Source organism: Haliotis cracherodii, unplaced genomic scaffold, assembly GCF_022045235.1.
Source record: "Haliotis cracherodii isolate W230 unplaced genomic scaffold, xgHalCrac1.p SCAF_1, whole genome shotgun sequence".
Lineage (NCBI taxonomy): Eukaryota > Metazoa > Mollusca > Gastropoda > Lepetellida > Haliotidae > Haliotis > Haliotis cracherodii.
This window is the reverse complement of record NW_027266264.1, coordinates 28,823,815-28,839,520: the sequence shown is the minus strand read 5'-3', so window position 1 is coordinate 28,839,520 and position 15,706 is coordinate 28,823,815. Positions and strand designations below refer to the sequence as shown.

Sequence of the window (15,706 nt, the reverse complement as noted above, 5' to 3'; positions counted from 1 at the left end):
CATATTCAGTCATCATTTCTATTGTCCTGAACATTAAGTTGCCCTTTATGAGCAGAAAAATGATAGCAATTAAATGTACATTGTTATAGAAAAAGAGAAAGAATAATAAATAATTCATCCAAATCACGATTATGCTCCTAAAGGGAAACCCTTAAATGATCTGTGTATATCAGATTGAATGATTGCCTTGACAAACACTGATGTATGAAGTATTTTTTGCCTATTTCATACATTGCGGAAACAGCCATAACATTTAGCATTTTAAGAACAAAGTACACATTCTTAGATAGAGCCATTGCATATTCTACTTTTAGCTTCAGTTCATTTAAATTCATGATGGGAAACTGGTAAAAACATAAACTTTGGTTCTAATATTTATACACATTTAGTTTGTATATGATTTATATAATATGAATGATGGCATTTCATATTGGTTTATTTCATGTTAATTAATTGTCTGTCTTCGGTATGACTTAATTTATAAAACTTACACCTTTTGTATATTGCAAATTATTTGAATTATTTGGTAATATGTTTCATAACTAATGATATTGGTATAACACCTTTATATTTATTCAACTGTTCGTACCATTAACACTTCAACCATATGTATGCTTTGACAGTTGTCAATATCATGTCAATGTCATGTCAATATCATGTCAATATCATGTAAATATCACATCAATATCAATCGTTGATTAAAAGACAGTGTGCTTAATGGCAGTATTCCCTGACAAGGTGGTGGCCATTATCAAGACAAATACCATACACCACAGATCGCTGAAGACGAGACAGGTACACCAGGTGAGTTAACGATCTCAATACAGGTGATAACAGGTGTGGCTCTACCTGTCCAGGTTATTACAGTGTGAAATGAGACACTTTAATGGCCATTTTAATACAACACAAACAATACACATCTTGACAAGTGGAACAAAATTAGAGTCAATTTTCCGATTTAACTGAATACAATACAATAATGTTATGGAGAAGCAGGGACCAAGTAGCCTTACATTTATTCCAGAAAATAAAAGAGAGTTGGACATTAGATGAGAAGTTATGCCCCTTACTTCCTAATGAATTAAGACACTTTCTTTGATTTTTCATAGGAAGGCCCATTTGTCACAAATTGTTGATCCATAATTATTGCATTACCACAGCGGTTACATGTCAGAATGCATTTACTTTTCATTTATGTGACAAAGATCTATACTCAGATGAGTAATTCAGTTTGATTACAATCTTTCAGCCTAGTATTACTGGCAATCCCACATTCCAACATGAAACTTGACTTGCCATCAAACTCAACCCTCACTTGTATGTTTCTTTGAATAAATTACACATTTTTCCTTTTCAAATATGCATCTGATGACGGCATTCAACAGATTACATTTTAGGTAAACTACTCAAATGGAAAACATTCAATTTATGATTGGAGAGCATGTCCAGCACGTTACCTAATTAACTGTGCATGATGGTGAGTCTTGGATGGTGGTTATGATGAGGGGCTAATTGTGGTCTCATGGAGAAAAGGAAGCATGTGGCTGGACATAACATGAGAGAAAGGATGTCACTGTTAAAAGAATCACATACCTCGCTTCTGCATAAAGGCAAACAAGTCATCTAGAAATTCTTTTCTCTTTGGGTCATCACTGAGTTCATAAAGCTGAAAGAATAATCATATATTTTAAAAGCTGAAAAGAGTTTAATCTGCATATGAACATATGAGTGTGAAATCAAACAGGTATGACTTCAAAATAGAGTTGTTGGGAAGGGACAGGGCATACATGAGGTCATTGATGGTATATATAGTAAATTCAAAGCTGGCTCTTGACGCACCTCACTCTTCAGCTAGTGTCTACATATAGAATGCTTTGGAATTGTTTTCTGTATAAATTCCACATTCAACTTCTTAAAATCTTTTTTAATTTTCTCATTCCGATCTTGCCTTGTATCATCTTACATAAACTTAACATTCCATTTTGTTCTTGTTAAGAATTTCTACATTTTTTCCTTCAAACCAAAATATATACCTGTGTGTCAAAATTCAAAATCAAAATGATGGATGACTGCATTTACTACAACAAAATACACAGTTTGTGCTTGGGATTCAAGGACAATATTTTATCATGAAGCATTCTGATATAACATAACAACTTGCTCTGATTTTCATCCCTAAAATTGCAAATATCTATGAAGGTTCTTTTATGTGAGCATAGATATGCATCTCAAAATTTAAAATGTTTGGCATTTTTTATTGGAATGAATGTGATCCTTTCTGATATCTAATCCTGGAACTGCATAGTATGTGATGATATGTTATGCTCACAGGAAAAGGCAACACATTTATCCCAATATAACATGGTATATGTACACTCATTAGAAGGATACCGTTTCCCATTCACACATTATATTTCTTCAGCTGATCATATGGTCTGCAATAATGGCCTTAGAACCATCACTTGATAAATTGCATCTGTTAATCTCAAATTGGACATTTATTCATATGATTTCTCAAATTTCGTATGATATTAAATATTTATTTACTGAAGTTGATGTGGAAAAGAATATAGTGGAAAGTATTAATATATATACAGTATCAGTCTAGGACTATGGATCTCATGTGCGTCCCATAAAAGGGAAGCATAAAATATTCAATCAGAGTACATTGTATATAACAAAATCTACTAAATACGGCACATTAATTATACATTGTACAAATATATTTCTGTGCTGAGAATTGAAATATGAGAAAAGTCTACGTGTGTGAGTGAGACTGTTCACTTTCAAACTTTAAACGTTCACATACCATAATAATCGGATTGGAACATAGATGGGTTCGATAATGCACTGAGGTAGAGTATAGACTAACGTCGGTATGACCTGAGGCATTTCTATTTGTGCAATCGAACCCTTCAAATCTATCAGTTAGACGTTTGTAGAAAGTAAGAAATCCCTCGCGATCCATATTCTTATTAAAGTTTCGGCAACAGTTTTAAAGCTGACGTCTTAGTTCTTTAGTAAACCAAAAGTCTTTGACATGGAATAATGATACATTACATTGACAACTATTTCAGATATTGAAACCCCAGAGAGAAGATATTTCATATACCTTTTTTTAGAAAATCGCTTAAGCGTGTGTTTTTTTAAATCAAGCATCACTATATACTTGAATTAAAAAAGTTGTTATCCATAAATTGTGTTTACTTTATCACCATATATTCCGTACAAATGAATATTCATATTGCAATAAATATCGCTACACAATAGATTTCTCTTCACATCACAAATATTCTTAATAATTCCCACTGTATAATTTAAGCAGTAATATATAATTCGCAATTTTGGCCCTCATTTATGGTATCCTAATTTTCTAAACGTTGTCATTCCAGTCTAACGTGCCAAACCCAGGAAATATAAGAATTAGTTTTATGGTTAACAGTATTACGGTGTCGTTTCGCAGAGATGGGAGTTGCATCGATGTCTAGGAATGTGGGGGATAAATTCATGTTCATCCTCCAGTACCATAAGTGACACTTGCCTTGAATATCAGGTCAATTGGGGATCTCTTAAGATGTGTATTAAGTTTCGTCAATTTATGTACTGTGGTGTTGAAACCGTACCAGAGTATACAGACAAAATTCCCAGGGTGGTGAAATTTATGATTCCACATTTTCAACACAGAAGGAATTCATTATTATTGCATAGCTCTCTACAAAAGAAGTATTTTGTTTTCGCCGATAAATCGGATCTTAATATTAGTGGATGACATTTGGAAAAGAACACACAATCCGGTGCTTAATAATTTACGTTTCCCAAGTGTTCAATGATATCTGAAATGAAATTCTGCTTTCTGAGATATATGAAATACAGAAAAATCCGAGTTCGAGCAAAAAATAAATTTCCAGGGGAGCATTGTGTACCACCATGCTGTTGGACCTGCCTTCAACAGCGCAAGTGACCGCCCACAGATGCTCATTAGTCGACTGAGCTCGCCTACAGGCCTGGCGCTATCCAATCATATGAACCGGCCACTCTATAATACCCACAGTATTATACTGTTTATCCTAAATCTAGGCACAATCAGATTTATGTACGTGGGGTATTTTCGCTTTCTCTGAAATATTTCTGGGTAAATGCACATTAGTCCCTGTAGTGATCAGTAAGTTACCAGTGATAAACCACACTTTATATTTGATGATATTAATTTAACTATTATTTATCGCAAAGTACTATTTTCTGAATCGACTTGTAAAGAAGAACGTTTCTTATGTATTTTTTGTTCATGGTTAAATATGTATTTGCACAAAATAAACGATATGATATATGAATGAGAAAATAAATTTATTAATATAAACTGTAAGATATAGGAATGAAAAGATTGATCAAACGGACAAATAACTGTTGAAGTGGCTCGAAAAAATACTTTCCTTCACTCATATTGAATTTGACATAAATGAACAAACATTCCACTCAATGGACTTAAAAGGTTCACTATTACTGCTTATTGAAGGTATGAACAAGCCTTCTATAGAAGGACTGCCGGTTCTATTGTGAACTGGCTGACCTGTTCGTCACAAGCAAATATTTCTCATTTCATCCCATAACGGCCTCGCATAGTGACAATAGCACACGTAAATTGATTCAAAATGAAATGAAAGTCACAAATAAATTCGTACCCAAGGATCACATAGAAATTCTTCATTAAATATCTGAAAAAGATTAAAGAATTTTCGCGCTTCATAAATACTGTGAAAGGTAAATTATGGTTTTATTTCATCCTATCAATATGTAAATCAAAAACCGGTATATTCCCACACATTGTTGTCCATATAACCCACAAGGGTGAGAGATACTCCTACATTGAAGAAATCAGAGAAGTGTGAAAAACCCTTTCTAACTAGTTGACAATACCATCAAAGAGAGCGCGCATCACTAAGTGTGATATTGCTAGTTGTGCGGGAAACATTCTTTCCTAAGACGTGGCTTCTGGTCACAAAGATTTAATCAAATTTCTACAAATATATAAATATTTGTCCTGGAAATAAACGCAGGCTTTGATAGTTGGCGCTGTGTGGTTCAGAACGTCTTGTGGGTCGGTTGAGATATGAGAATAAAGACCAATCAAAAGAAAATTTCCTCCAATTTCAAAGTCATCAACAGGTGTAGGATGATAGCATTTTTGTGATGACCAATTTCCTTTCATCAAAGAGATATCGTAGCTTGGTGTGAATCGCAGCTTTAATCCTTACTAGTCAAGGGAATCATTTAATTTGGTGAAAATGGAGAAACAACTAGGGGTGGTTGCAACAATGATAGCGACCTCTCGGTCTTCCTCATAGGGATAACAATAAAAAATAACAAATAAGCTAACCAAGACAGGACTGTGATCTGAGTGCTAACAGAGAGATTGGATGCGAAATCATAAGCTTAATTATTTGCCCCCCTCCGTAAACACGTGTCCAATAAAACGCATTCATGGGGTAATATAAAGCATCGCAACACAGAAAATGGACCCACTTTGAAGGACAATAAAAGCTACAACAAATAAATTCCCAAGGGGGCGATTGGGGTAAAGATTGCAAAGAAAGCCAGATTACCGCGTCAATGAAAGTGATCGAACCATAACAACCGCACAGAACACATGTTTACATTTCTGCTCACAAAAGACACTCCATAATACGATTAAACCTGCAACAAATCCTCTCCTCCGGCTGAAAGCGGGTAGCGCACCGTGGCTAGAGGTCCCCATGGGCTCCCGCCAGTACCGTCAACGACCCGTGTTACAAGCGTTGAACGTCATACGCCTCCGGCGCTATATACGTCAAATGACGTTGATTCCACAAAATTCTGCTTAAATGTTACGGAAATTAAGTTACCTTTGACACCTGTGGTGCACCATATGTTTTTTTCAATATTTTCTTTACTAGAAATTATATAAGACACTTTGGAATAAGTGTCATATTCGAACATGAACCATCAACGCGAGATAATAATCACTCTTGATTATCTGCCGAAGCAAATTGCATTGGCAAAAGGCAAATTATGTGAACGGATCACTGAAGCTGGCTTAAGACTATTCTTCAACGCCAAAGATAGGTTCATATTTTCCTTCATAAACTGGAAATTAAAACGTGTTATTTTCAAGACAATCTTGTAATAATCCGAAGTTTATGTCAATTTTGAACTAAATTATTTGCATCCAATTGAACCAGTGACACTCTAAACCTATGTTGAAGTTTTCACATATTTGGGCTGAATTGTTGATGTGAGATGTCGATTGGAAACATGGCAATATATGAATATTTCCCAAGCCCATGGTCCTAATAGGTCAGTGTTGGTACTCCAGAGTATTAGAAGCACCCGCCATTAACATTGATCCGGGCATTGGAGGAATATTTCAACATCATAAATATCGACGATGTAGTGGCTGAAAGTATTCAGCGGCGAGGGGACGGGTTAATTCTTTATTACTGCGAAGTTCAGTGAGTATAAGCTTAATTGTCACTCGACACACAATCATCAAAGCAGATCAAATGTACATCGTAATTCCTTAAATGTGGTATGTCTCCATTTACATTCTTTTTCAAATATTCATAGATCATTGATCACTTAATGAGAGTGATCCCCTGTCTTAACTAATTCTTCGATGACGTCGTGCAGTGATTCACATAACGTGATCAGTTTCAACCGTTTGTCCTTCTTTAGTGTTCGCAAGGTATTAGGAAAGCCATCCAACTTCTTAACATTCCGATAATTTCATAGGACAATAGATTATCCGATATACATCTCCACAGCGAGTGTGGCTATAAACAATAATTGGAAGTTTCATTAATGATTCACATGGCTTTTGTTCCGTAGAAAAACCGTGGGAAACATGAAAAGAGTCCGCTGGGAAATTGCTCTTCATATGAATATATATACACGGACAGCCAGATGAGCAACGTACTTTGCGAATCTGTTCCCAGAAGGTGGGGAAATATCGAAACAATAATCATCATCCTCCTCACCGTCATCATCATCATCCTCATCCCCATCCAAACCCTCTTTGCTGCATTTTTTATTTTTAATCTGTAGATGTATAATCATAATAATAATAACAACAACAATAATAATAACAATAATAATAATCACAACAAAAATAACAAAAATCGTTTTCTGAACATTTCATAATCTTTAAGTACATTTCTCACACGCGAAATTCTCTTATTGTCTTAAATAATGAAGCTTCATATTAATGTATGTTATTCTTATCTTAAGGCATCCATGTGATGTGCTTTAGTTAGATTCGCTACTATCACGGAAATCATGATAAAGAACATGTTAGGCCATCATAATGCGATAATTCTGCTTTCGATACTTACAAAAAAAAAAATTAATTTCGACCAGTGATGTCTACAGGAGGTCTTCAAATGAATACTTTCTGTTGAGTAATATAAGTATGCAGAAAATGGCATTTGGATACCCCTGCCATGTTTCATTTGTGTCTGAGTATGTAATTGTAGACCCTTTTGTGAACAAGAAATTTGGTGGTGAGAAATGTCTTGTCGAAATGTCTTGTGAAGCATTACAATTCTTTACATGAACAATTATCAGTATTTGTCGCGGTCGAGTGTCATAACAAGACTTGTTAGGTCACTTCACGTCACTGGGGCTCCTCGAGTTCTGCTTTGAAGAGAATTAAGTATCATTAGGAATGACTTAGGTAGGACATAATTACGAAATTGTCCCTTTTTCAATGACATGCCCTTGATGGCCGTAGGATTCACAGCTCGCGATCTCTTATCGATAATTATACCGAACATAACCGGATTAAGTCGTGGTTGGAGCAATTTTCTAAAAGGTGTGTTCCTCGTGTATGACTCTACGGGGACCTCAGAGGGTGGGGTGAGCGGGTTGGGGCATGATTTAGGGGCAGCACTGGTCACTTTGTCGACATGGTGCTGCCATTTCACCCCCAAAGAACAAACGCCGGTCAATTAAGGTTAGAAGGAGACGAGGATTGTACTTTAATATTAAACTGGATTGTCACTGTCAAGGCGCATTTTCACACCAGCCATTGTTCGACTCGGCCTCTGCTCGTTCTCCTCCAGGTCGGTGGATTCATGCCTCCTGATAACTGTCCCTAATATTAACACTTGAGTCTCCGGGGAAATTCCTCCACAATTAGTTTCCCCTTTCATTCTTCCCAAAGTCTCGTGTAACCTACAGATAAAGATGTCGTCTTGCGACCGCGAGCCGGGCGCTAATGCTATTGCACAAGTCTTGAAAAACGTCAAATGTCATCGCATTATTACAGACGAAATGTCTTTTCGCAGCAAGTCTTCAAAATCCATGGATGCGGTCGGAGCAAGCCAGAGATGATCGCAAAAGTTAGGAGCACGGCAAATATTTGTCGAAGATCAAGGCGAGATGTATACTTAAGCATTCTTGGCAAATCCGAGACTTTTCAATATAAGAATCTGTGCTAGTTAATAGAGAATTGAGCTAATCTACGCCGCTTTCAAGTCCCACTTCCTTATCCCGTCCGAGATTAAGAGAACTTCGCGGACCCCGAAACATTCTGCTTCCATGTTTGGAACACACCTGAAATGTTCCTTTATGATTGAGATGACAAGTAGGGTTCTTTCAAGGGGATCAGAGCCCCCGCTCGTTCAGCCGTCCTCCCCAACTGGTCTCTTTTCACTTAGATACACTGTTGTTTGTTTAATTTTAACTTATCCTGAAATATTGGCATCGCTATCGGGGATGGAGATTTGACGTGTCTTTGAAGTAGGGCGATATTCATTCATATGATCATGGTATTGGCATCCTGCGATGAAAGAGTCCGTATGATGCTGCGTCAGTCAGTGACAGCACCGCCCGTGACGTCACACGAATACCGACACGACGTCAACACGTTAAGAGTGTATCTCAGTTTGATGAAACGTGTTAGATGTGCTAACTATTTCATATAATCATATCTTGGACTGAATAGGCACAATTACGTTACACACACCACAGACGTCAAAGGTCGCTCAATTCATGTCCAATACAAGGTTAAACCTATTTAAGCACTTGTAGGTATTAAATCGATGTCGGGGTTAGGATCATGTCGGACGGAAGTTCAACAAACCGACTTCTGTTTAATTAGCATAAAAATATGAAAACATTATGGCTGCATTATCCCAGTGGAAAGGCAAGAACCATTCCTTAAACGTTGTGAGCGTAATAAAGATGTTTTCTTCCTCTTAATGGGTAGCGATGATCCTGTACAAGGACATAAATTATGAATTCTTAAGTGGTACACAGTATTCACATTTAGACAGGCAGTCTTGCTTAGTGGTCGCGTAGGTACCATCTCGTATCGGCAGCTTCACTGGCCATTCCTTTACTCATTACATTTAGAAAAAGGTTAAAGGACATAGGTCAGAGATCAAAGGCTAAATCTGTAATGAAGTACCACTCCGTAAATACCCAGCCTCCATTTTGATACTTCTCGATGCTTTTCCTATACATGACTCCCTGTGCTTCTTATACCTGTTTAATTTGAGTTGGGGATAGGGTAGACCGAATCAAGAGTGAACTTTACCTAATGACCGTGTTGATATAACGCGAAGTTGCATGTCTTCACTTGCGTCCCCATCTTATACAGTCATTGAAAGATGCTTATAAGCGCTGTATAAACGATACGTTTAAAAAAGCATTGAAACGTTGATCTCTTCGTATTGAACTCAACTGGCAATATATTCCGAAAATAAGTCATATAATATCATGCATATTCAATGTATGATCGGCCCGGGGACATCTAAAACAAATGAAAACACATTCCGAAAAAGATTGATTATGAAAGGAGTCCTTTGCAGCTATTGTCTATGGGAAATTCACGATATACTGGCGTGATCTCGAATTGTGACGTTGTATCATAAACTGATCATTGGTGCAATTCATCATAGGTGTCCAAGGGTATCTGAAATGCGCATGCACGCCCTCGTATAATATGTCCATTAAAGATTCAGCATCATGGCAGATCTGAAGACGCTATGTAGTTAAAACCACAAAATCTTGTATTTGCTAATGTCGCGTAGAAAACTACATGAGTGAAATTTATGACTGCGTTTTCGGCACGTGCGCGTGTCATTAAAACGTCTCTCTCCGTCTGTGGAAAGCATTGGGCAGCTTTGTTTAAAACAAAACATGGGACACACGAACTTGATGGATGTATATGTCATCAACTCTCATCATATTTAACAAATATAATTAAAACTTTTTTATTAGTTATAGAATAACGCTTAAAACAGTCTGCTATGAAAGCTACCACTATGATCCCTGGTCTAAGCTACTGAACGTTGTGGCTTCGTCTGTCCAATTATTCAGGAATTTTGTAAAAGTGCGAAAATATTTTTCAGAAAGTTTCCCTGTAAATGAACACATCAATCATATTGAAACTGTGTCCTTTGTAAATTCTGCAAAGATATATAATTTGTCAAATAAGCATTTCCAATAAATTCATATTGTGATAGTATTAACGTTGAACATACAACAAACGAAAATGCCTATGAATAACATTCTCAGACTATAATAAAACACGCCATAAATACACGTATATGAAGTTAGTTTTGTATTCTTTACAGACAAAAGAAACACAATCAAATTTGTCCAAAACACCTCTGACGTTAAAGAAGCAGGAAAAAAATATTTGTAACAATCATGAATCACTGAGGTCAAAAACATGGTTGGAATGAAGAAAAAAGAATAGGGAAAATATGAGCATAACAAAGAAAATATGTGTTTAACAATTTGCCTCACAATGTGACAATTAGGGGCAATTAGTGTTCTATTTGCGCTGCAAACAGTTCGAACGTGCGTTTTGGATGCTGTTCCGCATACAAGAACAGTGGAAATACCTGACACCGACCGATGGGTACAGAAGGGGGATATTCTTATCTTTTCGTCAACCCCTCCATGCCCCCGTCGTCCATCACCCACCCCTCCCTCTCCCATCAACGACTTGTGCTTCCTTCAACATCAGATACCAGTACTTCTTACTTAAAATGGCTCTCAGATACTGTAGTCAATTATCATATCGATTCCCTCAAACGCATCCATTACAAACCCTCGGTTGATTTCATGGACGTTTCACATCTTATAAGGACCAGAGGTATTTTATTCAGACTTAATTTTGTGTGTAAATACTGTATTCACTGCTACAGCATGTTCTATGAATATATAATTTCAGGCTTAACCGATAGCTTCATGCAGACACCAAGATCCCGAATGTTAAGTTGACTGTGGTAAACCCATGCATTGATACCATGTGTACTTGACAATAGAAGGTAGGAAGAAAGGAAATACTTCAGAAGCAGTATGCTGTGGAAATGCTCTTCATATACATATGGTTCAGCTTCGGAAACGACGAGTTTGGATTGCTATCAAAACTTAAAGTTTACTCTACGATAAGTTATTATTGATAACACTATTCTATATCAGGAAAGGTGTTATAATAAAAAGGTCGTTTATAACCATTATAATTACGTGAATCTCCAGCGCCGCATTGCATTCGTTGGTTCAGAGATTTACACAAATACGTTACAAATTCCCGATAAAAAGTGAAGACAATACCAACGACTAGACGCAAATAGATTGAGTGCAATGGTATCCATATGTAAAAATGTCTGTTTTCTTAACCCACCATGACGTTTACAAAGAAAGCGCAAAGCCGAAGAGCATTGATGTAGATCAGCGATAGCAAAGCGAAAATACATATCGCATATTGCACCGATTATATATTTATTCAGCTTAGAATATAACAAACGCTTATAATGTTACGAGATGTTTTTTCTCTCGTGAAAGTTACATATTTTTAACCGATTTGTCGGCATTTGTTGGCTGTTATGTGATCTGAGATTATGATAAGATGCTGCAAATCTCACAGGAAATATGCAAAAATAACATTTTAACTTTATTTTGTATCGAATTACATGGTGAAAGTAACAGTTTACTTAATGGGGCATTTAGACCATATGACAATCTGGGTACTCATTTGCTCAACGTTTTAGACAGCGTGTATGTTTCTTACGATAAAAGATTGCCCATTGCCCAGGACAGTTATATCTAGTCGTACTAATTACTCAACATGCAAGGTTAAACTATAAAGATGCACGACGGTGAATACTGAGAACGATATTCTACTTTTTTATTCCTACATAGACTCCATCATGCAAGAAGTTTTAAATTGTTTCATAACGTGTTATCAAAACTGATATGTTTTCACTGTCGTGTCATGAAGTTAGAAGTATATATCAATGAGTATGAGATTAATATCACTATCGTTTCAGTGGTCTTCGTCTTCAGTTTTTAGGTTCTATTAAACTTTATGATTATGAAATTTATCGTCTTTCAAGAATCGCATTGTGTGATCTAAGACATAAACGTGTATTCTATCCCGGCCTGCAATACGCCAGAACGCGTTTGATTTATTTCCGGTGATTATATCTTAAATAAGTGATACCGATATGTGATCGATGAATCGTTAGTCGTGCACACCCATCAAGTGTTATTCAGCTGTTACAACGTGTAACATAGTTTTTATAAGAAACAATAACAGAAGGTCACCTAATTCATGCACGAGTGACTGCAGCCACAAAATTAAAAGGTAATCAATAATCTGAAATAATACTAGACAAATAGTCGCTGCAAAATTGAAAAGATGACATCAAAATAAATCGAAGCCTTTAAGAATGTAACGGGTTTCCACACACGACTATAGCCTTGGGTTAGATGCAAAATGTACGATTCACACATTTTTCATTGTCTAGGAACTTTCGGAGCAGATCCCTCATTAAAGTTTCAAGTTTTAATCAACCATTTTACTGATGTCATGTCTGTGAACGAATAATATCACACATCACGGGAACCAACACAAGGGCTTTCGTCTCGGCTTCTTGGTGTAACGATTGACTGATTAATTTCTCCTTTCAAGAAACGGACTAGATCTAGAGCGTATCAAAAATGGAACAATTGTTTCCGTACGATAAACTGACTCTGACATTGGACATGAACAAAGATGTTTTAACCGTATCGGGGTTCTTTCAGACGTCCTGAAAAAAAAACATATGTCAATTTCTACCTTATCTTAACCGGGCTCTCCATAAATCAGGTATGCCGCCACTAAAACCAAATCTATTTCACTTATTGCACATCATCATCAAGGAGATAAAAGATCTATACAAAATGTATTTTACATCGATCACATGCATATTTGAAAGAGGCGAACATTTTAATGTACTGCTAAATGATAACGAGATTGATAACGCGCCATTTGCACTACAAAATAGAATTGATAAAAATGGCGTTCCTTTCATGGATCATTTGATGAGACGTATATGAAATTAATATATACGGATAATTTGTCAAATAAAACCTTCAAGAGACCTAAGGGAGGCTTGGATCGTCGATATTATTCGTTTTACCCACGGTATGAGTTGATCACATCGATAATTTATCCTAGGAAATCGCATAATGATAATTCAAGTTCTCTACCTCCGATTGCTGTCTTGATAAACTACAGACCCTGGTGTAATATTAGCCATGGCTGGGCTTAATGATTATGGTGGGTGGGTGGTTCTTGAAACGACGGAAAGTTGATATGGAGGGGGGATTATTTGAATGAGGGGTGGGAGGGGGAGAGGCATATACAATGGGGGAGGGGAGATTGATTTTATTAGATAAGTGGTTTCTGGTGATGTTGATGTGAACGATTGCATTAAGTTTATAAGCAATTTAGAAAAAATATCGAAAAATAAGTTTTACTTTAATCATTGATTAGTGTACTGTTCAACAGATGGCAAATTGGGGTGTGGTCGGAGGTTTTGTTTCTCGGTTGTGACTGGATACACTACCGCATTGCATGTAGCGGGAATAGAATTGAATCAGTGATGTAGGCAGTGACATCTCGGGTTAAAGTCTTGTAAAATCGATATCAATGCGGGATTCTAAAGTTGTAGTCAACTGCTAAGACTAATATGTATTATTCCTGATGTTTTTTTCCCAAATCGACCATTTGTATCAGTTACCTTAACAAATATCAGAGTGGCAGAACTGGCTGAAATTAGGCAATTGACAAGGTCAAGAAACGATTATACCGTATGGTATATAGAGGTGTGGGGATACTGTATGGCATATAGAAGTGTGGGATACTGTATGGCATATAGAGGTGTGGGATACTGTATGGCATATAGAGGTGTGGGATACTGTATGGCATATAGAGGTGTGGGATACTGTATGGCATATAGAGGTGTGGGATACTGTATGGCATATACAGGTATGATACTGTATGGCATATAGAGGTGTGGGGATACTGTATGGCATATATAAGTGTGGGATACTGTATGGCATATAGAAGTGTGGGATGCTGTATGTCATATAGAGGTGTGGGGTTACGCTATGGCATATCGAGGTGTGGGGATGCTGTATGGCATATTGAGGTGTGGGGATACTGTATGGTATATAGAAGTGTGGGATACTGTATGGCATATAGAGGTGTGGGGATACTGTATGGCATATAGAAGTGTGGGATACTTTATGGCATATACAGGTGTGGGATACTGTATGGCATATAGAGGTGTGGGATACTGTATGGCATATAGAGGTGTGGGATACTGTATGGCATATTGGTGCCAAATTAAAGGATAGGTCCGGGATAGACCGAGGCGATCACGTGATATTAGAACCCTGGCCCCTCCTGCCCCAGCAATGAGATTGTGACTTGATTCTAGCAGAATAAGTTGGCGGGGAAACGCTGAATGGTGTCGGGGATGCCGTCCCGGGGACTCCGGCGGGGGGTGAGGAGTCTAACGACACGTTCCTTCCAAGAAGGTAAACATGCGCCTGCTTGCGGTGGCCCGTCGTGCCAGTTTAGCAGGCCTTCAAAACATAGGGCAAAAATCACAAACCGATTTGAATAGGATGACAGCCTGTTTGTTCTCTTATTCTTTGTTGATTTCTCACATTTTCAGGCAAAGCAAAAGGCCTGACAAATGGAATCAGATCACTATTACTGCCTATAAAGAAGTTCAAATGACCGGGCACTTCGAGGACAAAGCAACGGCTCTTATAGGCCGGCTACAGAGAAAAGGTCATTATAGGAAACAGCGCGATGATAATAAAGAGAGAATGCTTTTAGTTATTTGTAGATAGCGTGTAATTCCACTTGGGACATGAGAAGGCTATGTCGAGATAAAAATATGAAATTGAGTATCAATTTAGCGATAAGCATACGATATAAAACCGCGCATAAAGACCTGGCCAGCTGGAGAGATGCTTATGATGTAAAATGAGCCATAAAGTCTCCTTCACTCGCGATATCAAAATTCGCAGCTATCCCAAACACGACGCAATGCATCCTGGGACCACAGGGACTACGATGCGGTCTTATGATTTGATTCCTAAATCAAGCAGGAAATCACATTATGCGTCCTCGTAATTGTCCCATCTGGGTTTAATATAGGGCGATTGAAGCAACATGTTGTGATTGATGTGTGATAGGAGGTTTAGGTCTGAGGTCATGGGGCTAATCTTTCACTTCTGACCCCTTTCAGGCCAAATCCGAGTGGAGTTTGTTAATTACAATTACACGTTGTGAAGCGAGGGCTGTGTCTGTCTCAATGTGGCGGATTCCGTCAATTCCCAGCAAATTAATTCTTGTCAGCTGGTCGAGGAGCGAGGG

At 37.4% G+C, this 15,706-nt stretch overlaps 1 protein-coding gene across 3 annotated transcripts in view; it reads right to left on the bottom strand.

Moving 5' to 3' along the window:
* The window catches only part of LOC139462861 (AT-rich interactive domain-containing protein 3C-like), a 70,208-nt gene that overhangs the window by 49,940 nt on the left and 4,562 nt on the right, over positions 1-15,706 (bottom strand). For all 3 annotated transcript variants that reach the window (XM_071244543.1, XM_071244544.1, XM_071244545.1), the window contains exon 3: positions 1,594-1,666. In XM_071244543.1, coding sequence (XP_071100644.1) covers positions 1,594-1,666 — 73 coding nt within the window. The remainder of the gene's footprint in view (positions 1-1,593; positions 1,667-15,706) is intronic.